The following is a 25,425-nucleotide window of genomic DNA, read 5'->3' on the forward strand; positions in this document are numbered from 1 at the left end:
CTCCAGGATGGTCCTGCAGTCTCCAAGACTTACAGATCAATCTTTAATTAAAGATCATGTCAGGCGAGGCAATCCCCAGGCATCCCTCCACCCAAGCTTGGCAACCCAACGCCTTGCTGTTTAGGATGACGGGAGGGAGGGACTCCCCCGCCGCCGGGCAGGGGGGCTGCTGGGGCTTGCGGGCCCTACTCCGGACTCCAGCTAGGTGGCAGCCCCCACCTCCCCATCGCGAGCCCCGCCCCCGCCCAGCCCGCGCCCGCCACGTGGGTACCGCGGCAGCTGGCGGGGGGCGGGGCCCGGGGGCGGGGCCACACGGGCGGGGGAGGGGCCGAGCTAAGGCGACTGTTGATGACAGGGAGGAAGAGGAGGAGGTAGAGGAGGAAGAGGTTAGTGATCGGGCTTGCGTTGGGGGAGGGAAACCTCAGCCCCCCCCCCCCCGACCAGATACTTATGGGGGGTTTCCTGTCTGTCCCCTCCCCCTCATCCCCACACACCGTCCCCCTCTGTCCCCATATACTGGGGGGGGGGGGGGCTCTCTGCCCCCACCCCCATCCTGGGGGGCTCCCTCTCTGCCCCCTCCCCCCCACACCCCTATACTGGGGGGCTCCCTCTCTGCCCCCCACATTGGGGGGTGTAACTCTGCCCCCTCTCCCCCCCACACCCCTATACTGGGGGGCTCCCTCTCTGCCCCCCACATTGGGGGTGTAACTCTGCCCCCTCTCCTCCCCCACACCTCTATACTGAAGGGCTCCCTCTCTGCCCCCTCCCCTCCACACCCCTATACTGGGGGGCTCCCTCTCTGCCCCCCACATTGGGGGTGTAACTCTGCCCCCTCTCCTCCCCCACACCTCTATACTGGAGGGCTCCCTCTCTGCCCCCTCCCCTCCACACCCCTATACTGGGGGGCTCCCTCTCTACCCCCCACATTGGGGGGTGTAACTGGCCCCTCTCCCCCACACACCCCTATTCTGGGGGGCTCCCTCTCTGCCCCCCACATTGGGGGGTGTAACTCTGCCCCCTCTCCCCCCCCCCCACACCCCTATACTGGGGGGCTCCCTCTCTGCCCCCCTCCCTCGGCCCCCCCCAGGCCCACACAGCACACACGCACTGGGGAGGGGCCCCTCTCTGTGTGTCTCCCTCCCTCCCCCTGTTCTCTTAGCTGGGGGGGATGGGGAGGAACAGGGTTCCATTCAGGTGTCCCCAACTCCCAGGAAGGCCCCTTATTGTCCCCCTACCACCATGTAAACAGGGGAGAAGCCTCACCCCCCCCCCACACACACACACTGATGTCGGTTACTGGGGGGGGAGGGTTGTTTCCAGTGTTGCCAGCCCCACCCTTGGGCTTGTGCTGGTTACAGCTGGGCCTTGGTGTTCCCAAGAGATCCCGGCTGAACTGCCCTGGTGCTGACTCGTTCAGACCCCTTTGGCCTTGTCTCTGCAAAGGGGGTGGGGGGAGACGGGGGCTGCAGCAACACCCCTTCCCCTTGCCCCCATCATAGCTCTGTCTGGTCGCCTCGGAGACTAGTGTGCTGCTTGGGGACATGCTTAGCACACAGATGGGGCCTGTCTACACTACTAAGCCAAAACTCATTCTGACTATGTTGAGGGTGGGCGGTGGGGTCAACCGGGCTATAACCAGTCTCCCGTCCCTCGCCAGGATGATAGGAACTGGGAGCTGAGCCAGGCAGTAGGAGAGGCTTGCGGTTGCCCTTGTGGGATCAGTTTAACAGGCAAAGAAAGAGCCAGAGAGACAGTGTGGCTGAGTGGACTGGGACTTAGGAGGGATGCCCCGGGTCTTCTGGGTGATCTTGGGCAAATCCCTTCCTGCCGTGTGCCTCGGTTTCCCCATCTGTAATATGGGGATAAGGGTACTGACGTCCTTTGTAAAGTGCATTGAGATCTACGGATGAAAAGTGCTTTATAAAAGCAAGTTGTTAATATTTCAAGCCCCAGAAATGACCCTCTCTCCTTATCTTTCCCATAGACTGTGTGTGTTCCAGGTGCTTGCTTGAAGCTATAGACTTTTCACAATGGTGAGTGGAGCTGATCCCAATCTTGCCATCCTGGGGTATTCAAAAATTGCAAGTCAGGCCTCAAAAAGTCATGAGATTGTTTTTAAAATCGTGAGATTTCATTAGTTCCTTTTCTTTGCCTCCTGCGCTGTTCAGATCACTCAGCCCACGTTTCTAAGCTTTCCTTCATGGCTGCAGGGGCAGGAACCTGCCTTTTTTGTTTTTAATGAAAGCCGAGAGTCTCATGAAATCGCTGAGACAGACAGATAAGAGGAATTGAACCTCACCCGAGATAAATAATCAGCTGCTTGAGTCTTGCATCCTGACGCAGGAGTTTGATTATTATTTTTTTGCTTGTTTCTTTATAGGGTGAAAGAAAAGGCGTGAATAAGTATTACCCTCCTGACTTCGATCCAGCAAAGGTAAGAGCAGGGATTGAACAGCAAGGCCTGGTCATAGACACATCAGCTGATGCTTGGTGTCCAGGTTTGCTCTTGCCAGCCTGAACACTGTGTTTACCAGTCAGCTTCATGGACAAAGTTCTGAGCCTGTGGCTGGAGTTGGGAATGAAACCAGTAACTGGGAATTAAGCCAGTCGGTCCTCACTTTGTCCCATTTCCTGTGAGAAAGCAACAGGAGGGCAGCTGATTAAATTCAAAGGCAACAGATTTTAAGTGGATAAAGGGTAACTTACTTTATAAGGAACTGTGGAGCTCCCTGCTACAGTATTTTAGTAAATTTCAAAGCAGGATTAGATGGTGATATTGGTAAGAACAAAGTCCACCATGGCTAGGATCACAAGGCCTATAGGTCTGCATTCTTCCTGGTGTGAGCTGCCTTCCAGCTGGGGGTCAGGATGGAGTTTCCTCCGTGGGATATTGTGGTGGGTTTACACCTCCCTCTGAACCATCCAAAATTGGCTGCTGCCATGGATGGGATACTGGGCTGGAAGGACTGTCAGTCTGATCTGGTGCTCCAGTTCTAGGAACCAAACTGATGTTGGCCTCTTGTTATGGGTTAAGGGCTGCCTTTCTGTTCTTTCCCGCACAGCATGTCTCCCTTAATAAATACCGGAACAGCCACCCACTGCGAGAGAGAGCCCGCAAGCTCTCCCAGGGCATCCTTATCATCAGGTAAGAGCTTGTGCTCCCTTTACCATCCCTCAGGACCCCTGAATGCATCTCGAGGAAACCTGTGGGTTGCTGCCCTGTAGGTAGAGCAGGGGACTGGGAAGCCAGGACTCCTGGGTTCTATTCTAACCCAGCTTTGGGTTAAGAATGGGGTCTAGTGCTTTGAGCAGGGGGCTTCTGGGGCCAGGACTCCTGGGTTCTATTCTCACAAGCCCCCAGGTGAGGTCAGTGCAGTCACCTCCCCTAGAAGTAAAGGGGACAAACTCTCTTTTGATATGCCTGTGTTGGCAATGCTTGACTGCCTGTGGTTAAAGGAGCCAGGTCCTCTCTGCTCCCCGGTGCAGCCTGAGGCAGAATTCAGGTTGTTTGTGGACTCTTGACTCAGAATGGGGCACTGCTCCTAGCTGCGCTTAGACCCTTCGCTCCAGCTCAGCGGTTGTTGGCTGGGGAGGACGTGGGGTTCTGGCATCAGGGTGACCGGCACCGTCTTGGCTGCTCTCTCCTAGGTTCGAGATGCCCTATAACATCTGGTGCGATGGCTGCAAAAATCACATTGGAATGGGTAAGCGCCCGCTCGCCTAGCACCTGGGATCCTCTGGATGCTTGGCACTCAGTGCCATGGCCAGGCAGTTGTGCTCCTTGCAGTGGTGGGAGCTAAGCCAGGACAGGATTGAGAAGATGGAGCGGGGATGTCCCGGGGCGGGGAGAGAGATGGTGCCTTAGGGGTTGGCTCCTTGACTTTAGGGGAGGGACCAAACCCAGCTTTAATCTACTCTCTCTGATGGTTGCTATTGTGCTGTCCCCTCTGCTGCCTCTGGGCCCTGGCTGAATAGCAACCCCCCCACCCCACACACACACACCCTTTTCCCCCCCCATGTCCCGTGCACTATCTGGGGCGATGGCTCGACCAGCAGCAGCTGTGGGGAAGGTGGCCTGGTGGGTAGGGCACGGGACTCAGACTTGGGAGACCATTCCCAGCTCAGACACAGGCTTCCTGTGAGACCTTGGGCAAGTCACTTGATATACCCCATGCCTCAGTTTCCCATCTGTGAAATAGGGGTGATAATACATCCCTCCATGTCAGGGTGCTGAAAGGATGGAATCTATGATGAGGCAGGAAAGCGAGATTGGGGAGAGAAGGGAACAGCCGCTTGTTCCGAGTCAGTAAAGTCTAGTGGTCAGCATAGAGGGACTAGGAGGAGAGGATGCCTGGGTCCTATTCCCAGTTCTGAGTGGGGTCAAAGCAAGAGACAGAGTGACAGGACTCTTCGTGGGTTCTGGTCCCAGCTCTGGGAGGGCAGAGTGATAGCGATTAGAGCAGCAGGGGAGTTAGGACTTCTGGGTTTTCTTGCCAGCTGTGGGAGGGCACTGGGGGGTGGGTTTGGGAGCCAGGACTCCTGGGTTCTCTTGCCAGCTCATACCTCAACTTGCTGTGTGACCTGGACTTGTCCAAAAGTGTGAAGTCTTGCTACTGACAATGTGGAGTGTCTCTGAACCCTGGGATTGAGAGCCAGGACTCCTGGGTCCTATTCCCAGCACAGCTTGGGAGCCCAGGTAGACATGACATCCTTGCTCCTGCTTGAGGGAGATGTGGGGTCAGGGTGGAGTTGGCTCTTCAGCTCCCAGCTCTGTCTGTCACAGGTGTCCGGTACAACGCGGAGAAGAAGAAAGTTGGGAATTACTACACTACCCCCATCTACAGGTGGGTGCGGGAAGCGCGGGCTCCTCTCCTGGGCTCTGAGCCTATGCAGAGCGGTGACCTGTGTGAACTGAGTCTGGGGAGCCACCAGGCCACATTGCAGAATCCCACCATTGTCGCTGAAGCCAAACGGCCTCCCCCAGCAAAACAGTCAGGGTTAGAATGGGCCCCAGAGGCCCCGCCTTCCCCTTTCCCAGAAGGGGCGGGAAGCTGCCCCCAGAACAGCCAGCAGCGCCCCAGCGACGAACGTGGCAGGACAGAGATGAGGAAGCTGCTGCTGAGCTGAGCTGGATTTAAAGCAACGTCCTCTGGGCTCTGTGTGCCATCGCCGCCTCCTGAGCCACCTGCTCCCCTAGGGATGGGCCTGTGGTTAGAGCACAGGGCTGGGAGCCAGGACTCCTGGGATCTCCTCCCAGCTCTGGGAGGGGAGTGGGGTCTAGTGGTTAGAGCAGGGGAGACTATTCCCGGCTTTGCCACTGAATTGGATGAGTCCTTTCTCTCCCCCTCCCATGCTCGATTTCCCCCCTGCACACACACACCTACCGGGTGGATAATACGGAGAGGCGAGGTGATTGCCTGTGGAGCACGTGGCAATGTGTGGCTGGGATGATCTGGCTCCACAAGTGCGCGGCCTATGGTGGTAGAGCAGAAGCTTCCCACCTCCCCGTGGCTAAAGGGAAGGTGAATAAAACTAGCAGCTCCTGGGATTTCTTATGCCCCATGCAGCCACAGCAGCTCAGCCTGGGGTCCAGCTAGCACAATATCCTGTCTCTGGTGGGACCGCGTGCCAGAGACTTCAGGAGCTGGCATAAGATCCCTCTAGCGGGACAGGAGCAAAGACTGGGGAGCTGGAGTCTGGCTGGGGCTGCAAGGAGGTGGCCAGGAAATAACCCCCCAGCCTGTCCCCTTGGTGCCAGGTTTCGGATGAAGTGTCACCTGTGTGTCAATTACATCGAGATGCAGACGGACCCGGCCAACTGTGACTATGTCATCGTGAGCGGGGCCCAGCGCAAGGAGGAGCGCTGGGACATGCAGGACAACGAGCAGATCCTGACCACAGGTGAGTCCAGGGGGCAGCGGGCCCTGCTCCTTCCAGCGGCTGGCAGGACAGAGCCCACCGGTGAGTCAGTGTGTCTGTCCCTCTGCCTCCAGAACACGAGGAGAAGAAGCAGCTGGAGACAGATGCCATGTACCGGCTAGAGCATGGTGCCATGGACCAGAGCAAGCTGCAGAGAGCCATCCCCACCTTGTCCAACATCCAGGAGGCCCAGAGCGCCTGGAAGGACGACTTCGCCATCAACAGCATGTTGCGCAGGAAGTTCCGGGTGAGCAGGGACTCAGAGCCATGGGGACTGCGCATTGCTCCTAGCTGGGACCCTCCTGGCCTTTTGGGAGGCAGCCTGACCTCGTGGATGGAGCACAGGACTGGGACTCGGGAGACCTGGGCTCTGCTGGGTGATTTTGGACAGGTCCCCTCCCTTCCCCGTTCCTCAGTTTCCCCATCTGTAAAATGGGGATAATGCTATTGACCTCCTTTGTACGGCGCTTTCCCATCTGTGGATGGAAGGTACTAGAGGAGAGAGAGCCGGGGGGTGGTGCTGGGCTGGAGGAAGGACTTGCTGAGACTGCCCTTTGGACTAGACATTGTGGCAGTTCAGTGATGCGTGTCCATGATTCTCTCTCTTGGACACTCCTTGTAGCATCGCTCTCCTGGGCACTAGGTCAGGGGCCAAGTCTAGCCCTGGCGTAAGCTCTGCTGAAGCCAATGGGATTTACCCCCTCTCCTTACACCAGGGCTGAGCTTCAATGGCTTACATAGATGATGCTGGCTGGGCCCTTTCTCTCACTGTCCTGTCCCTCCCCTGTTTAGGAGGAGAAGAAGATTCTCCAGGAGGAAGAGGAGAAGGACCTGGCTCTGCAGACCAAGGCCAACCTGAGCATTCCCCTGGTGCAGGAGACGGAGGAAGACCGGCGCCTGGCAGCCCTGCTCAAGTACCACAGCTTGGACTGTACGTGCTGCCTTCTGGGGCTGTGGGTGGGGGCTGCCTCGGGTCTTCTGGGTGGCCCTTGGCACAGAGGGATTCAGGGCCCTGTCTTGGCCTGAGGGATGTGGGCAGCATAGGGTTAAGGTCACCACTGATACTGTCAGTTGGATGTGGTTTACATTGGGGACGAACAAATCGAGGGAGCCAGGACTCCTGGGTTCTACTCATGCCTTTGGAGGGGTAGGGTCTAGTGGTTAGAGCAGGAGGCGAGGGAACCAGGACTCCTGGGTTCTGTTCCCAGCGTTGCGGGCCGGGGGGAGTGGGAGCCAGGACTCCTGGGTTCTCGTCCTGGCTTTGCTGCTTACAGATGTGTGATTTGGGGGTGGGCTCTGAGGAGAGTGGCGTTCGAGCTAGGGGGCTACGAGCCCCATAAATCAGTGTGCTGCTCAGCACAGGTGCATCGTGCTGGTCCCAGGGCAGGAGCCCTGAGCCAATGCTCCCAATGCCATTGAAGCTTTCAGGTGCCCCTGTGCTCCTACGCGTGCCCTCTATGGATGCCTGTCACTACCCTGCTGCCCCTCCCTCTCCTTCCAGCTTATGAGGACAAACAGAAGCTGAAGCGAACAGAGATCTCTGGCCGCTCCTGGTTCCCCCCTGCTCAGGCTGCAGGTGGCAAAGCCACCGACACGCTTAAGAAGCTGGGGCTCGCTGGGAAAGTCATGTCCCCGAAGGCGCTCGCTGGCGGCTCACACATCACAATCAGCCACTTGGGCATTGTGCGCCGCAAATCCCGGGAGGGGCCCGAGAGCCTGTGCAGCCTGGGAGAGAGCACAGAGCACGGGGCACGAACTGGCGGGCAGAGCCGCGATAGCGCAGCCCATGGGACGCCCCAGCAGAGCTCCCCCATGGCCAGCGGCGACGTCCTCCCTGCAGCGGGCACTTCCAGCACCTCCTGCTCCGCCGGGCTCAGCTCCTCTCTCGTGGCAGACTATTCAAACTCCAGCTCTGATTCTGAAGTGGACTGACACCCCCCTGCCCCCGCCCCACCCCGGTTAGGGCTGGACTTAGGGGGCCCGTATTTTTTCAATGACTCTAAGCCATAGACCCAGCCAGAAATCTGGCTCCTCCAAGCCACAGCAGTGATCTGTCCTTCTCCACAGAGCTCCCAGCCAGCCAGCCCTTCAAACACCCGGAGCAGCGCTGTTGATACCCTTCCTGATATAACCCTGGAAAGGCAGAGCCTGTACCCTGTGTCTATGAGATTCCTCCCCCCAGGATCGCAGGCAGGCTCCTCTAGTGTGGATTCACATCTGCCCCTGTGATATTTATACAGTGCCCCTCACCCTTGTGTCCCGCCCCTCGTCCCCTGTATCTGATCCATTATTCCACTGTACATAGTAAAGGCAGGGCTTATTTTAGTCTGTCCTCCATTAAATGCTGGCCGCAGCTGATTAACCATGTGGTTCGCTGGCAGCACGCACCTGGATGGTTGTGATGAACCTTCGAGTCTCTCCTGCTGCATAGCAACAGGACTGGAGACGGGCAGTTAGCAGGGACTTTGCAGGGAAGGGAATAGCTAAAATGGAAACCCTCGCAAGCTGCTGATATATTAAACCTGCTAAATGTAGGGCTGCCAAGGGACTTGTCTCCAGGTGACATTTTCAAACGCAGGCGTGACCTGAGACCCTATATCCCATTTTCAGAAATGACCTAGACCCTCAGGTCTGCTTTAGGTACAGATCGTGTGCTGGTGTAACTGTCAGCCAGGACTGCCATTTCTCTACTGAAATAATTAAAACCATAGAACTCGCCCTGTTGATTTTCAGTGAGACTAAGACCTTGTCTAAACACACACAAATTGTACCACTTTTAACTACACTGGGCTAGTTAAAACTGGCACACCGCTCCCTCCCCCGGGCTTGACAGTGTTGTTTCAGGATAAAGGTACAGTGTAACTATTCCTATCTGGGCAGGGGAATACACTGTAGAAGGCACCTTTTATATCAGCATAACAGCGGGGGGCTGGGGGGAGAATGTTTATAGAAAAGTCTGTAGAATCATGACTGGGGTGGAGAAAGTGACTAAGGAAGTGTTATTTACCTCCTCGCACAACACAAGAACCAGGGGTCACCCAGTGACATCAATAGGCAACAAGTTTAAAACAAACCTAAGGTTGTACTTTTGTCACACAATGCACAATCAACCTGTGGAACTCCTTGCCATGTGATGTGTGAAGGCCAAAAGTATAACTGGGTTCAAAAAAGAACTAGATAAGTTCATGGAGGATAGGTCCCTCAGTAGCTGTTGGCCAAGATGGGCAGGGATGCAGCCCCATGCTGTGGTTGTTCTGATTGTCAGAAGCTGGGACTGGACTACAGGGGATGGGTCGCTCAATAATTACCCTGTTCTGTTCATTCCATCTGAAGCATCTGGCCCAGCCACTGCCGGGGTATCCTGGGCTAGATGGACCGTTGGTCTGACCCAGTGTGGCCATTCTTATGTCCACTAGGTTCTAGAGTCAGCATGGTCAGCAGACTGGGGTTGGGAATCAGGACCCCTAGGTTCTATCCCTAGGTCAGGGAGAATAGTGGGGGCTAGTGATTAGAGTGGGGGAGGGATCAGCACTTGGCTTCTATCTAGGGTTGTCAGTTTGGGTTGGACGTATTCCTGAAGGTTTCATCATATGACTAATCTTTAATTAAAGATTAATTTTTAGTTCCTGGAAACTACAAGACAGTCCTGGAGCATTGGCAACCCTAGTTCCATCGCCAACTCGGGGAGGGCAGGGGGGTTTAGTGGTTAGAGTGGGTGGGCCAGGACGCCTGGGTTCTCTCCCTCGCTCTGGGAGGGCGGGGGGGTCTAGTGGTGAGAGCACAGGGTGGCCAGGACGCCTGGGTTCTCTTCCCTAGCTTGGGGAGGGCGGGGCGTCTAGTGGGTAGAGCAGGGGGTGGCCGGGAGGCCTGGGGTCTCAGGCAGGTCCTGCCGGAGCATGCTCCCGCTTTCACAGAGGCAGAGCCCAGGCTGGGACCGGCGGCGCTAGGGCCGCGGCGCAGCGCGGGTCTCTCCCTTTCGGACCCAGCCCGCCCCTTTGCGGAGCCGCATGGCCCAGGTCCGGCCCGGGCCGAGCCGCGCCGCCCGCGGGGCCATGAGCCTGGAGGCCCTGCGCTACCGCCGCGGCTCGCTGCGCGTCCTCAACCAGCTGCTGCTGCCCCAGCGGAGCTGCTATGAGGAGATCGGCGGCGTGCGCCAGGGCTGGGAGGCCATCCGGGCCATGAAGGTGGGGGCTGCACCTCGGGGTGCTGGGGGCGGGCTGCACCCGTGGGGAGAAAGGGGGTCTGGGGTTGCAGCCTGGAGAGGGCAGGGGGGTGCGGCAGGTCACGGAAGGGCGCAGTGGCTACAGGGCTGGGGCTGGGCACAGAGGGGTGGAGAGGGGGGCCCAGGGCTGAGTATGGGCATGGGGACGTGGTGGGCTGTAGGCACTGGGTCCGGGCTGCCCTGGGGACTGGCCTAGCTGGACTATTGCTCTGACCTGGGGTGGCAACTCCTCCCCTGCAGTGTTTCCACCCCAGCCCCTAAAGCCGCCCATGTCGTCCTTGGATCCCACTGCACCCTGACCGTGCCCCTTGTCCCCCAGGTGCGGGGTGCCCCTGCCATTGCCATCGTGGGGTGCCTGAGCCTGGCGGTGGAGCTGCATGGTGGGGCTGGCATGGGGCAGGACAAGACCGGCCTGGAAACCTTCATCCGTGACTCCCTCCGCTACCTGGTGACTGCGCGGCCCACAGCTGTGAACATGGCTAGGGCGGCCGAGGAGCTGGGGGCTTTTGCTTCCCAGGAGGCCCAGCGTGAGGAGGCCACAGCCGAGAGCCTGCGGGAGAGGTGAGAGCCAGGCCCGCAGCCCCTTCTCTTCCTTGGGGTCGAGGGAGCCATGCCCTAACCTTCTCCCCACCCCGCAGCGTGATCCAGTGGGCAGAGGCCATGCTGGAGAAGGATCTGCAGGACAACAGGAGCATCGGGGAGCACGGGGCACGCCACCTGCTCCAGGCCTCACCGCAGGACAAGGTGACGGTGCTGACCCACTGCAACACCGGCTCCCTGGCCACCGCCGGCTACGGCACCGCGCTGGGTAAGTGGGGCTGGAGGGGGCATCTGCCCACACCGGGGGGGAGCCACATTGCCTGTAAAGATTGGGTTGGAGGAAAGGGGAGGGGGGTCTGACAGGACTGCAAAGTAGAGTTGGGTCTTACCACTAGACTCCTCTCCCCTCCCAGAGCCAGAGAACCCAGAAGTCTTGACTTCCAGTTCCCTCTGCTTTAACCACTAGCCCACCCTCCTACTTAGACCCAGGGAGTAGAACCCAGGAGTCCTGACTCCCAACCTTTGCTCTAACCACTAGACCCCATTCCCCTCCCAGGTCAGGGGAGTTCACCCCAGAGCTCCTGCTACCCTGCTCTGACCACAAGCCCACGCTCTCCAACTTACTAACCTCTTGCACTCCCCCTACTACCGTTCACAATTCTCCTCTTCCTTGCAGGTGTCATCCGCTCTCTGCACGCCCTGGGCCATCTGGAGCACGTCTACTGCACAGAGACACGGCCGTACAACCAGGGGGCGCGGCTGACAGCCTACGAGCTGGTGTACGATCACATCCCGGCCACGCTCATCGCAGACAGCATGGTCTCTGTGGCCATGAAGGAGAAGGGTGTGTCGGGTGAGTGGGAGACAAGCTGCAGCCTGAACCCCCTGGCCTTGTTAGGAGGAGATGTGGATCCTAGGGCTTGTTCAGCTGATGAGCAATGCAAGGCAGGGGCTGTCCTGGAGTCTGGCATGATAGAGCCCTGATCTCAGTCAAGGGTGGGCATCTGCAAAGAGGCATGATGATGCCCCGATCTCGGCCCGGGTCTGTGCGGCATCACGCACGATGGGGCCCGGTCTCAGTCAGAGGGGGGACGTCTGCGCCGTGCCCAGTGTCATGGGGACCCATCTTGGTTGAGTTTTTGAGGTGCACGCTCACAGGAATCAATACCTCAGTGGATCCATCTAATCCAGTATCATGACACCAACCAGAGCCAGCACCAGCTTGCTTCAGCCTGTCTTGCACATGGCTGACACAGTAACCCCTATTTCTGTATGTAGGGCACCTCGTTCATGGAGCTCGCAGCACTTTACACACAGTCCGGTGTATTTGTAGCATTGTCCCCCGTTTATGAGGGGGATGGACACACTGAGTCCTAGAGAGGGGTGATGGCTTGCAACTGCTCTGCTGGGTATCGCTGGTCGTAGCCAGGAATAGAATCACGGTATTCTCCCAGCACGGTGCCCTTTCCCCTGGACATCACTGCCTCTCAGAGAATCATGCTGGGTGCTCCACAGAGCTGCTTGGTTGGGGCCCTCTGCAGTCCCTGGAGGGTGCAGGAGGATTGGGATCTGCCAGTCACCGGGCTGACCAGCAGTAGAGAGGGGGCGGGAGGAGGGGACCGCGATGGGACACGTATACTAAGGTGGCCATCTCGTTGCTGACTCCTTGGTGGTCATGTGACGCAGGAATCGCCCCACCAGGACTTTAAGCATTGCATTCCCACCCAGCTGTCGTCGTGGGAGCCGACCGGGTGGTGGCCAACGGCGACACCGCCAACAAAGTGGGCACCTACCAGCTGGCCATCGCTGCAAAGCATCATGAGATCCCCTTCTACGTGGCGGCCCCTAGCACCTCATGCGACCTGAGCTTGGCAGAAGGGGCTGAAATCGTGATCGAGGAGCGGCCGAGCCAGGAGCTGACAGATGTCAATGGAGTGAGGATTGCAGCCCCAGGTACTGCAGTGGGGGTGTATCCCCGAACAGTATTGTGGACCAGTGGGCTATCCTGGTGCAAGAGGAGGCAGCGATATTGGGCCGGTGGGGGAATTCTTGGTTGGATATTCATGTCACGTTGCTGAGTGGCTCACGGTGTCTCTGTTTTTCTCCTGCCAAGGGATCGGCGTTTGGAACCCGGCCTTCGACATCACGCCGCACGAGCTCATCACTGGGGGCATCATCACGGAGCTTGGTGTCTTCTGCCCTGAAGAGCTCCGAGCGGCCCTCCCCGGGGCCGTGAAAGGGGAGTGAACCCCTGGGGCCAATAACTGCTCTGCCTCATGCTGCGAAGGGGCGGAGAGAGGCCCGACTCTCCCTCCGCAGAGACGAAGACTGTGGGTGGGGGTAATACACCCTGTGCCTGGCTCTGGTTTACACGCTGTTAATAAATCCCCATCGCCTTTGACCACCACCACTTTTCCGCGTGGGGTGATGCCTGTAGCTGGCTAAATTAGCAGGGCTTCAGTGTGCGGGCTGCGTGTCCTCTGCTGGATGGAGTCGGACCACCCCCCTCCCCGTGTGTCATAGCCCCTCTGCTGCCGCAGGAGAGTCTCCCTCAGCTCCCTGGGGCTGGGCTCTGGGCTCACTGATACCAGAGCAAACGGGGGTAGAGGGAGCTTCCCCCAGCGCCCTCAGAGCATTGCAGGGGGCGGGGGGGGTGAACTCACTGGCCCCCCAGGACCGTCTCTATCCCGGCATGCACTGGGGCGTGGTTTGCCCCTCTCTATCCTGGCATGCAGCGGAAGTGACTTTTTTTCCCCCGGCGCGCGCTGGGGGGCGTGGTTTGCCGCTCTGTGTCCCGGCGCGCACTGGGGGGCGTGGTTTGCCGCTCTGTGTCCCGGCGCGCGCTGGGGGGCGTGGTTTGCCGCTCTGTGTCCCGGCGCGCGCTGGGGGGCGTGGTTTGCCGCTCTGTGTCCCGGCGCGCGCTGGGGGGCGTGGTTTGCCGCTCTGTGTCCCGGCGCGCGCTGGGGGGCGTGGTTTGCCGCTCTGTGTCCCGGCGCGCGCTGGGGGGCGTGGTTTGCTGCTCTGTGTCCCGGCGTGCACTGGGGCTCTGCCGGAAGTGGAGGCCGCCTCATGGCTCAGGGGAAGCAGAAGTTCCAGGCCCAGAAGCCGGGCGGGGGAAAGAAGCCGGCGGCCCAGGGGGTCCGGGGACCCCGGAAGGGAGGTGAGCGGCCTGGGGGCGGGGCTAGGCCCCGCGGGTCCCGAGACTATGGGGCGGTGGGGGGGGGGAGCAGGGCCTTGGCCCCCGGGCTGGGCGGGGCGGGGTGGGGGGGTGTAGCAGGGCCTTGGCCCCCGGGCTGGGCGGGGTGGGGTGGGGTGGGGGGGTGTAGCAGGGCCTTGGCCCCCGGGCTGGGCGGGGTGGGGTGGGGTGGGGGGGTGTAGCAGGGCCTTGGCCCCCGGGCTGGGCGGGGTGGGGTGGGGTGGGGTGGGGGGGTGTAGCAGGGCCTTGGCCCCCGGGCTGGGCTGGGCTGGGCGGGGCGGGGCGGGGGGGGTGTAGCAGGGCCTTGGCCCCCGGGCTGGGCTGGGCGGGGCGGGGCGGGGGGGGGTGTAGCAGGGCCTTGGCCCCCGGGCTGGGCTGGGCTGGGCGGGGCGGGGCGGGGGGGGTGTAGCAGGGCCTTGGCCCCCGGGCTGGGCTGGGCGGGGCGGGGGGGGGGTGTAGCAGGGCCTTGGCCCCCGGGCTGGGCTGGGCGGGGCGGGGGGGGGGTGTAGCAGGGCCTTGGCCCCCGGGCGGGGCGGGGCGGGGCGGGGGGGGGTGTAGCAGGGCCTTGGCCCCCGGGCTGGGCTGGGCGGGGGGGGGTGTAGCAGGGCCTTGGCCCCCGGGCTGGGCTGGGCGGGGGGGGGGTGTAGCAGGGCCTTGGCCCCCGGGCTGGGCGGGGCGGGGCGGGGCGGGGGGGGTGTAGCAGGGCCTTGGCCCCCGGGCTGGGCTGGGCGGGGGGGGTGTAGCAGGGCCTTGGCCCCCGGGCTGGGCTGGGCGGGGGGGGTGTAGCAGGGCCTTGGCCCCCGGGCTGGGCTGGGCGGGGGGGGTGTAGCAGGGCCTTGGCCCCCGGGCTGGGCTGGGCGGGGGGGGGTGTAGCAGGGCCTTGGCCCCCGGGCTGGGCTGGGCGGGGGGGGTGTAGCAGGGCCTTGGCCCCCGGGCTGGGCTGGGCGGGGGGGGTGTAGCAGGGCCTTGGCCCCCGGGCTGGGCTGGGCGGGGGGGGTGTAGCAGGGCCTTGGCCCCCGGGCTGGGCTGGGCGGGGGGGGTGTAGCAGGGCCTTGGCCCCCGGGCTGGGCTGGGCGGGGCGGGGGGGGGTGTAGCAGGGCCTTGGCCCCCGGGCTGGGCTGGGCGGGGCGGGGGGGGGGGGTAGCAGGGCCTTGGCCCCCGGGCTGGGCTGGGCGGGGCGGGGGGGGGGGGTAGCAGGGCCTTGGCCCCCGGGCTGGGCGGGGCGGGGCGGGGGGGGGGGTAGCAGGGCCTTGGCCCCCGGGCTGGGCTGGGCGGGGCGGGGGGGGGTGTAGCAGGGCCTTGGCCCCCGGGCTGGGCTGGGCGGGGCGGGGGGGGGGTGTAGCAGGGCCTTGGCCCCCGGGCTGGGCTGGGCGGGGCGGGGGGGGGGTGTAGCAGGGCCTTGGCCCCCGGGCTGGGCTGGGCGGGGCGGGGGGGGGGTGTAGCAGGGCCTTGGCCCCCGGGCTGGGCTGGGCGGGGCGGGGGGGGGGTGTAGCAGGGCCTTGGCCCCCGGGCTGGGCGGGGCGGGGCGGGGGGGGGGTGTAGCAGGGCCTTGGCCCCCGGGCTGGGCTGGGCGGGGCGGGGCGGGGGGGGGTGTAGCAGGGCCTTGGCCCCCGGGCTGGGCTGGGCGGGGGGGGTGTAGCAGGGCCTTGGCCCCCGGGCTGGGCTGGGCGGGGGGGGTGTAGCAGGGCCTTGGCCCCCGGGCTGGGCTGGGCGGGGGGGGTGTAGCAGGGCCTTGGCCCCCGGGCTGGGCTGGGCGGGGGGGGTGTAGCAGGGCCTTGGCCCCCGGGCTGGGCTGGGCGGGGGGGGTGTAGCAGGGCCTTGGCCCCCGGGCTGGGCTGGGCGGGGGGGGTGTAGCAGGGCCTTGGCCCCCGGGCTGGGCTGGGCGGGGGGGGTGTAGCAGGGCCTTGGCCCCCGGGCGGGGCGGGGCGGGGGGGGTGTAGCAGGGCCTTGGCCCCCGGGCGGGGCGGGGGGGGTGTAGCAGGGCCGTGGCCCCCGGGCTGGGCTGGGCGGGGCGGGGGGGGTGTAGCAGGGCCTTGGCCCCCGGGCTGGGCTGGGCGGGGCGGGGGGGGTGTAGCAGGGCCTTGGCCCCCGGGCTGGGCTGGGCTGGGCGGGGCGGGGGGGGTGTAGCAGGGCCTTGGCCCCTGGGCTGGGCTGGGCTGGGCGGGGCGGGGCGGGGGGGGGGTGTAGCAGGGCCTTGGCCCCCGGGCTGGGCTGGGCGGGGGGGGTGTAGCAGGGCCTTGGCCCCCGGGCGGGGCGGGGGGGGGTGTAGCAGGGCCTTGGCCCCCGGGCTGGGCTGGGCGGGGGGGGTGTAGCAGGGCCTTGGCCCCCGGGCGGGGCGGGGGGGGTGTAGCAGGGCCTTGGCCCCCGGGCGGGGCGGGGGGGGTAAGCCACCTGTTTTCCCTCCACGCTCCAGAGGGCCCCCGAAGCCCCATCCCTCTGCAGTCCCCAGAGAGCGGCTGTTGCCTCCCTACTCTTCTCCCCCAGGACCGTCACGGGGCTCTCTGGCCACAGGCTGGGGTTCCCCAGGCTGGGGCAGTTCAGCTGCTGGCATTGAGTTCTGCTTCCAGGGAGCCAAACGCTTACCTCCCCTCCCCCATGTCTCTCCCCCAGGCCGGATAATTGCTCCCAAGAAAGCTCGGGTGATCCAGCAGCAGAAACTGAAAAAGGTGAGGTGGGGTGAGGAGAACAAACAGCCCCCAGCAGCAGTGGCAGCATCTATAGCTCAGTTTGTTACAGATCGGGCCCTACCAAATTCATGGCCATGAAAAACGCATCCTCCCCCTCCCCAATGAAATCTTGTCTTTTGTATCCCTTTACCCTATACCAGGCAGATTTCACAGGGGAGACCAGCTTTTCTCAAATTGGAGGTCCTGATCCAAAAGGGAGTTAAAGGAGGGTGGCAAAGTTTATTTTAGGGGGGGTTGTGGTATTGCCATCCTTACTTTTACGCTGCCTTCAGAGCTGGGCGGCCAGAGAGCAGCAGCTGTTGGCCGGGTACCCAGCTCTGAAGGCAGAGCCGCCGCAACACCATATCATACCATCCTTGCTTCTGCGCCACTGCTGGCGACGACTCGGCCTTCAGCGCTGGGGTCCCAGCCGACAGCCACCACTCTCCAACTGCCCAGCTCTGAAGGCAGCACCACCGGCGACAGCAATGCAGAAGTAAGGGTAGCGGTATCGCAACCCCTCCCCTTGCAACCCCCCCCCACGACTCCTTTTTGGGTCAGGACCCCTACAATTATAACACTGTGAAATTTCAGATTTAAATCGCTGAAATCATGACATTTATTCTTTTTAAAATCCTATAGCCATGAAATTAACCAAAAGGGACCATGAATTTGGTAGAGACTTAGTTATAGAGCAGGCGTGGCCAAACTGCAGCTTGTGAACCACAGTGTGGTCCTTTTAAAGTTAAAGTGCAGGGCTTGTGGAGAAATTTCAGGAAATTTTGTCTTTCTATATTCAGACTTTGTTCTGTGTGGACCTGGTGTGCTCGCGATCTCCCTGAATTCTGCAGAATACAGGCTGTATTTACGGTTCATAAGTTGCATTTGAATAGTTTTAGATTTAAGTGTTAACCGTACGTTAATTTCATGGATGACAATGATAACTTCAAATTGTAAGAAATGCAAGTATGAAGAGGAAAACTGAAGTTTTAAGCCAGAATGGGAGGAAGAGTTTGCATTCACTGTTAAAGGTGGTAAACCTCTGTGCCTTATCTGCAATGCATTGCTCATTCGCTACGAAGCGAGCAACTTGAAACATCACTGTGAAACAAATAATAACTTTTCATCTAAATACCCTCCTGAATCAGAATTAAGGAAAAACAAGTTAACCGCATTAAAATTACGCCTAAACAGTCAACAGACGCTGCTTTCGGCATTCAGTAAGGAAGCTGACATGACCGAAGCTAGTTTTGTTATGTCATGGAACATCGCTCCTGCTAAAGGTCCATATTCTGATGAATTTGTTAAGAAGAATATTGCAAAAGTGGTTGTAGTTTTAGATCCAAATAACACAACTTCAACGACTAATAAAACACATTCCAATTTCGTGCCACACTACAGAGAGGCGTATCTCCCAGATCAGTGCTGATGTTGCAAGCAAGATGCAAAATAATCTAAAGAATTCTCTAGCATTCAGCCTAGCTCTCGACAAATCCACAGACGTACAAGGTAAACCCCAACTAGCGATATTTGTTGGCTATGTTTCCGCAGATTTATTTCTGACCTTACTCAGACAATCTTCAGGTTCCAGAACAAGTTAAAGCTTCTGCAAAGAGACATCGTGTCAAGAGACTTCAACCACTTTCCCCATCTCAAGAATAGGGTAAACACGTTCCCAGAAATCGAAGTAGAGGATCACAAACTCGAGGAATACAGAGGTAAAGTACAAGGTCTGCTTGATGACTTTCTGGCCAGGTTTGAAGACTTGCAGAAGTGGAGACCCTGCTTCGCCTTTCGTGTAAACCCCATTCATGGTTGATGCAATCAACGATGGCTGTCCAGTTCCCCAAACACTCACCATGGAAATGGAACTATTGGAACTCCAGGAGGACCATGCTTTAAAGAGGGTGCATAAATCACGGTCTGCAATCAAGTTTCGCAAGCAAGCACCAGGAACGATGTGTCCTCAACTCAGGAAGACTCGCGTGCGACTCATTTCAATTTCTGCCCCAACATATTGCTGTGAGTCGCTGTACTCCGTGATGGAGTTGGTAAAATCGAAATGTCCTGCAGCTCTTACAGATCGACGTCTGACAGACCGCCTCTGTATTGCCCTGACAGCATATCAGCCGGATTTCCAAAGACTTACAGCCAGGATGGAGACCCAAAAGGCCTCTAGCTCTAGCAGTAATTAGCCAAGATACAGTAAGTAGGGTGTTAATATTTTAAAAAATGCATGTGTAAAGGTTGTGCGGCTCTCGAGCTTCTGAATATTATTGTACGTGGCTCAGAGGGTCAGTAAGTTTGGCCACCCGGGGTGTAGAGGCTCCTCTCCAGGAGTAATAGGGTGGCTGCTTGTCAGTTTTACAAAGCCCCAACCTGATCCTCCAGTATAAACACAGAGCAGCGTGTACATCTACCAAACAGACCGCACCACTGCTCGCACCAGGAGACACTGCACATGAATCAATTGAGCTTGGAAATTGGAAGCAGGTCCCTAACCATCAGAGGAGGGAGGTTCTGGATCAGCCTCTCAGTCAGCACAGTGAGGATAACACCAGAACTAGCTTCAAGATGGAGCTTGGTAAGGGCTGTGAACAGAGTGGTATGAGGGGGTGGCCTGGGCCAGCAGGAGCTAGACTGGATGTCTTGCAGGGCAGGGTCCCTTCCATCTCCACGTTCAGTGAGAGAGAGAGAGAGAGAATGAGCCACATGTGACAGGTGTCAGTTGTGTTGTATGATGTGTGACTGGGAGGTGAAGAAGAGCAGGATAAGAACCTGTGGAGAATAGACTGGATTTAAATTCTGGGTTGTAAATCAAAGCTGTAACTCACTCCAATCTGCTTTATCCTCTCCACATGGGCTGCTACCTGAACATATCGTGGTGACCAATATTGTCTCATTGTTTCCTTGTGCTCCCCTTTCAGTTGGCCTGTCTGTATCATCTGTAGTCTCTTGCCTTTGATTGTAAATTCTGCAAGGGTGAAAACTCTCTTCTGTGTTTGTACGTCACTTAGCACAGTGGAGTCCTGGTCTGCCACAGGAGCTGCTAGCCACTACTCTAATACAGCTAACCAATAAAAACTAGGGCTGTCGATTTAATCGCAGTTAACTCCTGTGATTAACTCATTAATTGCGATTAAAAAATTAATCAGTTTTAATCACACTGTTAAACAATAATAGAATGCCATTTATGTAAATATTTTGGATTTTTTTTACATTTTCAAATATACTGATTTCAATTACAACACAGAATACAAAGTGTACAGTGCTCACTTTATATTACTTTTTATTACAAATATTTGCATTGTAAAAATGACAAAATAAATAGTATTTTTGAATTCACCTCATACAAGTACTGTAGTGCAATCTCTTTATCGCAATGCGCATCTTACAAATGTAGGCTTTTTAATTTTTTTTATATAACTGCACTCAATAACAAAACAATGTAAAACTTTAGAGCCTACAAGTCCACTCAGTCCTACTTCTTGTTCAGCCAATCGTTAAGACAAACAAGTTTGTTTACATTGGTGGGAGATAATGCTGCCAGCTTCTTATTTACAATATCACCTGAAAGTGAGAACAGGCGTCTGCATGGCACCTTTGTAGCCTGCATCGCAAGGTATTTACGTGCCAGATATGCTAAACATTCATATGCTTTGGCCACCATTCCACAGGACATGCTTCCATGCTGCTGATTGATTGTTTTAATCGCTTGACAGCCCTAACAAAAACATGACTGGAACCATTCTAGACATGGACATGTGTAATGTTAGCCTGGAACCCTGCGAGGGAACAATGCGAGTCCTGCCCTCCGTGTGCGGACAGTGGTTGTGGAATCTCCATCATTGGAGATTTTTAAGAGCAGATTAGAGAAATACCTATCAGGATGATCTAGATAATACTTAGTCCTGTCATGCATGCAGGGGACTGGACTAAATATTTCTCGAGGTCCCTTCCAGTTCTATGATTCTATAACTTCCAAAGAGACCTGGTCAGTTGCACTCGTTGGTAGAGTGGTGGAGAGAGATGAGAGGCGTGGGCTGGGCAGGGACTAGAGGGCTCCCATTTAGCCCCTGACTCCTCCCCAGGAGGCCCCTGCTTAGATGGCTGCTGCTGGGTTAATTTGCCTCACGGCCTTCTTCTTCCCCAGAACTTGGAAGTCGGCATCCGGAAGAAGATTGAACACGAGGTGATGATGAAAGCCAGCACCAGCATGGCCAAGAAGCTGACTGTGGTCAAAGCACCAGAGAAGGGAGCCAAGAAGAAGGGCCAGTCCAGCAAGTCTCCCCTGTAACCTGAGCGTGGGGGGCTGCCACCATCCTTGCGCTCCTGGGGCCTCCCATAGCCCGTGACTGGACAAAAAACAACCATCCCACTCAGCTGGGAGCCCTGAAGAGGTATGGGGGCAGCTGTGTCCCCCTGAACAAAAGTGCTTTTGCAGCTACCTCCTTGGACTTTTTCCTCCTCCTCTAATGTCTCCCGTGGTGCATATTCCCCCATGGCCTGTTCCATGCCCTGTAGCTGGGGATGAGGGGTGGCTTAACCCTATGTGGTTAACCTGCCTCGTGCCACAAATGGCACAAGCGAAGCCTGTCTTGTCACCTGGAAGGATGCTGAGGCTGAACGGGGCAGGGCAACTTGGTAGTTCTCAGCCAGGCCCTATGTGAGGGATTCTCTGTCCCTTCCCTATGGCAGGAAAGTAACTGGGGCCTGGGCCCCCTCTGCTGTCAGAGGTCTCCCACTGCAGAGTCAGGGAGGGTGTTTCCTCTGGCGGGAGCTGGTGCAGCCAGGGAAGAGTGAGTGAGAGCATCTCAAGGCTTTTGTTCTGCTGGTGAATTGCTGGCTGTGGGTCCTCCACACCTGGGAGCCCCGGTGGAGCACCTTGGAAAACATGCCTGTGTGAATTACGCACCTGAGGCTAAACTCATTGCTGTGAGTGGAAGGGGAGCAGCTTGGGTCAGTGGAGCAGAGATGCTAAATCTCATGTTCTCTTACCAGCTGGATCGACTGACTCCAGCCGCGCAGATTGGTCTCCGCAAACGCCCGGGGGAAGTGGTGTGTTGCCGGGGTGACTCCCTGCCCTGACTGTCCTCTCGTGCTTTAATAAAATGTACTGGGTGGGAATGTCCTCTCCTGTAACTCCTCTGTTCTGCCTCCTTGGGGACTGTAAAATTAGGATAGCTGAAGGCCCCTGCCCTGGGGCTTGGATACAGGAGCCACATGGTCCTTGTGAGCTAACCACCCCCAGAGCCTTCTGTGCTCAGGACAGCCTGGGGAAGGTTCCGCTTGGCTTGGCTAGCAGGGGGTCTATGGTGGATGTGATTAGACATGTGGATCTGAACATAAGAACAGCCATAGTGGGTCAGACCAAAGGTCCATCTAGCCCAGAGGTGGCCGTCCTGCCCAGCCCTTGAGCTCCTGGCCAGGGAGGCTAGCCCCCAGCCCCGCCCCTGCTGTCCATCCCCATCCCCACCCGCAGCTCGCTGTGTCGCCAGCACTCTGGCTGGCTCCAGTCAGGCGGCATGGCTGCTCTGAGCAGCATGGTAAGGGGGGAGAGTGGGGGGTTGGATATGGGGCAGGGGGTCCCAGGGGGTAGTCGGGGCAGTTGGATGGGGGGGGTTAGATAGGTGTGGGAATCCTGGGGGGGCCTGTCAGGGGACATGGGTGTGGATGGGGGCGGGGCAGTCGGGACAGGGAGCAGGGTGGGGTCCCGGGAGGGGGCGGTCAGGGGACAAGGAGATGAGGGAGGTTTCTGAGGGGGGGAAGTGGGAGGGGCTGGATAGGGCGCAGGGGCCAGGCTGTTTGGGGAGGCACAGCCCTCCCTACAGATTTGGAACCCTGATGTCCTCAGGCCAAAAAGTTTGCCCACCCCTGATCTAGCCAAGTAGCCTGTCTTCCAACAGTGGCCAATGCCAGGTGCCCCAGAGGGAATGAGCAGAACAGGGAATCATCAAGTGATCCATCCCTGGTTGCCCCTTCCCAGCTTCTGGCAAACAGAGGTTAGGGACACCATCCCTGCCCAATAGCCATTGATGAACTGGTCCTCCATGAACTTATCTAGTTCTTTTTTGAACCCTGTTATAGTTTTAGCCTTCACAACATCCTCTGGCAAGGAGTTCCACAGGTTAACTGTGTGTTGTGAAAAAGCCTGCATTGTGTGAAATCTGGTCCCTGCAGGACTTCCACCCTGCGTGGGGTCTGCGTGTGTGACTCCCTGTGTGGCTCTATCTCATGTGGCCCCATCACCATGATGTCTGGGCACCTTAGAGGCTATCTCTCTGTCAGGTAGGGTGAGGCTAATACCCCACTTCAGAAGCAAGGGGGCCAAGATCCAGACCCTCACAGCAGTTAGGCACCGAACTCCCAGGGAAATCAGTGGGTGTCTAATGCCTTGGAGGAGCTGGGCCTAAGTGACTTGGCTCAGGTCACCCAGGGAGCCCTGTAGCAGAGCTGGGAATGGACCCCAGGGATCCCAAGTCCCAGGTTACTGCCCTAACCACTGGGCCGTCCCCCCACAGGGGGTGTTAAGGGTACGGTAGAGTCTCCATCAAGGGGCGTGTCTTTGGGTAAGGCCGTGCTGTGGCTCAGCCATGAGCTCTGGGCTAAGGGAGGGGGGTTCTCCAACGTGCAGGTGGCTGGGCTGGGGGGCAGCTCTCCAGCTTGCGTTCTGGAGGAGCCTGGGCTGGATGATCACAATGGCCCCTTCAGCCTTAAATGATGACTATGCTCCCAGGTGAATGTCCTCAAACTTTGGGGCTCGGTTTCTGCCCTACTGAGGCCTGGTCCACACTAAGGATGTGTCTACACGACACTGGATACCGGAGGAGCTAGCTTGCCATGGCTCTGCCCGCCTGACCCCGAGCGAGGAACCTGTTTCTCCACTGGTGTAGGAATGCCACCGCCCCAAGCGATGAGAAAATGCTTTGCCATTGACGTATCTGTGTGTGCATTGGGAGTTCTGTCCGCACGCCCCTGGCGCTTTGCAGGCGGGGGGATTTTCACACCCGTGTTGATTTAACTGGTCCACGTCGCCGAGCGCTGTCCCGGTGATGCGACGCCAGGAGAACCAGCCGAGTGTGGGCACTGGCCGAGCTGTGCTGTGTGCGGGTCTGGCTTAGGAGCGAAACCAGCTACCGTGCCAAAAATGCAATGGCTGTAGCTATACGGGGCTCTTCCGCTGGCTGTCAGACGGGGATCGCACCTCTTCGCACCCCCGCTGGCCAGAGCTGTCAGAAGTCTGCAGTGTGGATGTGGTCTGAGAGCCTGCTCGTGCATTTTGTGGTGCTGGTTCCCCCACCCATGTGCTAGCCTGGCCCGTTATCACTCTCCAAGGCCCAGCTCTGCTCCTTAACCTGATTAACTCCCATCGAGGTGGCATTTCAGGGGCGTGGGGGAGATAATCCTGGCTGCTGGAGGTCATGGGGGGAGGTGTAGTGAACCGTGGGGGCAGGGGCGTGGGGAATTGAGGGAAATAGATCAAAGCATCTTCCCAGGAAGTGGGACAGAGGGATTAGAAGGGGGCAGAATGAATGGAGACTAAAAACACTGGGTCCCAGTGCGATGGATCCGTCACCCCAGCCAGCCTTTGTCACTTGCATGTGCTAACAGCCCAGCACGGGGACGGAAGGAGGTTTTCATCTGCTCCTGCTGGACCTGAGTTGGTCTTTGATCTGTTGGAGCCGGGTCAGCCCCCTTCCCTGTGGATAATCAGCTCTGCTAAGCCCAGGCCTGGTTTCTAATCAGATGGGGCAGCCATTGGCATCTGGGGTGGGCGGGAGGGGTGATGGGGATGGAGCCCTTTGCATCAGGAGCTGAAATTCTGATCCCCTCCTCCTGATACGTCTCCAGTGGCCTGGCGGCAAAGTATTTGATGGCTCCCAGCCCAGTTCTCTGAGGAGCAGAGGAGGAAACTGAGGAACAGAGATTAGAAGCAAATTGAGCAAAGACACATGGCGGGGGGAGGGGAGTTAGGGATAGAACCCAGGAGTCCTGCACCTAGCCTCCCCTGCTCTAACCCACTAGTCCCCACTCCCCTCCCAGAGCTGGGGATAGAACCCAGGAGTCCTTCACCCAGCCCTGCTCTAACCACTGAGCCCCACTCAGTTAATTCTTTATGCTCCATCATTTAGCATAGACAATTCCCCACCCATGCCAAGGCTGTGGGGCATTCAGCAAGGTCCCATCTTTCCTGTGTGGTGGGGATGTGGATTCCAAGTTATCTCCAAAGCCCGCTCTGTTTGAAGTAAGACACCCCACCCCCAGCAATGGGCTGCCCGGAAAACTATAGCCCTCCAAAGGGAAGGGGAACCCCCTCAGTTGTCTGCAGGGAACAATGGGGATTCCGCAGGGGCTGGTTCAAGGCTGTTCTGAACACTGGACGCAACCGAAAGGAGGGACCCCCCCATGCAGGCTTTGCACTGCTAACCCAGCTCCCAGACCTCACAGCTGGGGGAAGCAGCTTAAACCTCTTTCAGGGGCTTTATTTATACAGTGGATTTAGCCCTGGGGGAAAGCTCAGGCTAGTGGGTAGAAGAGGGACACTGGAGCCAGGACTCCTGGGTTCTATTCCTGGCTTCAGGAGGGGAATGGGGCCTCATGGCTGCAGCAGAGACCTTTGTCCAGGGCTCCTGGGTTCTATTCTGAGCTCTGGCAGGGGGATGGGGTCTAGTGGCGAAAGCAGCAGATTGGGGGGATCTGGATTCTACTCCTGGCTCTATTGCTGCCTGATTCTGTGACCTCAGACCCAATCACTTCCTCCGTCTGGGCCTCAGCTTCTCATTGTGTAAAGCAGAGCTAACGCAGGCCTGTGCCTCCAGGGTTGGGGGATCAATGTTCACCAAGTGCTTTGAGATCCCAAGGGGCCAGAGAAGGGGAAAAGG

At 58.6% G+C, this 25,425-nt stretch overlaps 3 protein-coding genes across 3 annotated transcripts; all 3 read left to right on the top strand.

Annotated features, from left to right (window-relative positions):
- The first annotated feature begins 322 nt into the window (after positions 1-322).
- YJU2B (YJU2 splicing factor homolog B) lies at positions 323-8,636 on the top strand. The gene is made up of 10 exons (XM_077838777.1): positions 323-386; positions 1,985-2,033; positions 2,381-2,434; positions 3,063-3,145; positions 3,649-3,704; positions 4,784-4,844; positions 5,759-5,901; positions 5,994-6,166; positions 6,712-6,850; positions 7,421-8,636. Exons 2-10 carry the CDS (start codon positions 2,031-2,033, stop codon positions 7,849-7,851), a joined length of 1,143 nt encoding a protein of 380 aa, XP_077694903.1. The 5' UTR covers positions 323-386; positions 1,985-2,030; the 3' UTR covers positions 7,852-8,636.
- A 1,180-nt stretch (positions 8,637-9,816) lies between these two features.
- Positions 9,817-13,088, top strand: MRI1 (methylthioribose-1-phosphate isomerase 1). Its single transcript, XM_077838451.1, has 6 exons — positions 9,817-10,103; positions 10,461-10,702; positions 10,780-10,949; positions 11,358-11,534; positions 12,410-12,634; positions 12,795-13,088. The coding sequence occupies exons 1-6, from the start codon at positions 9,927-9,929 to the stop codon at positions 12,926-12,928; spliced, it is 1,125 nt and encodes a 374-aa protein (XP_077694577.1). The 5' UTR covers positions 9,817-9,926; the 3' UTR covers positions 12,929-13,088.
- Positions 13,089-13,702: 614 nt separating this feature from the next.
- Positions 13,703-21,674, top strand: C20H19orf53 (chromosome 20 C19orf53 homolog). The gene is made up of 3 exons (XM_077838645.1): positions 13,703-13,841; positions 16,488-16,543; positions 20,697-21,674. Exons 1-3 carry the CDS (start codon positions 13,751-13,753, stop codon positions 20,838-20,840), a joined length of 291 nt encoding a protein of 96 aa, XP_077694771.1. The 5' UTR covers positions 13,703-13,750; the 3' UTR covers positions 20,841-21,674.
- The last annotated feature ends 3,751 nt before the right edge of the window (positions 21,675-25,425 follow it).

Source organism: Eretmochelys imbricata, chromosome 20, assembly GCF_965152235.1.
Source record: "Eretmochelys imbricata isolate rEreImb1 chromosome 20, rEreImb1.hap1, whole genome shotgun sequence".
In the NCBI taxonomy this organism is placed as follows: Eukaryota; Metazoa; Chordata; order Testudines; family Cheloniidae; genus Eretmochelys; species Eretmochelys imbricata.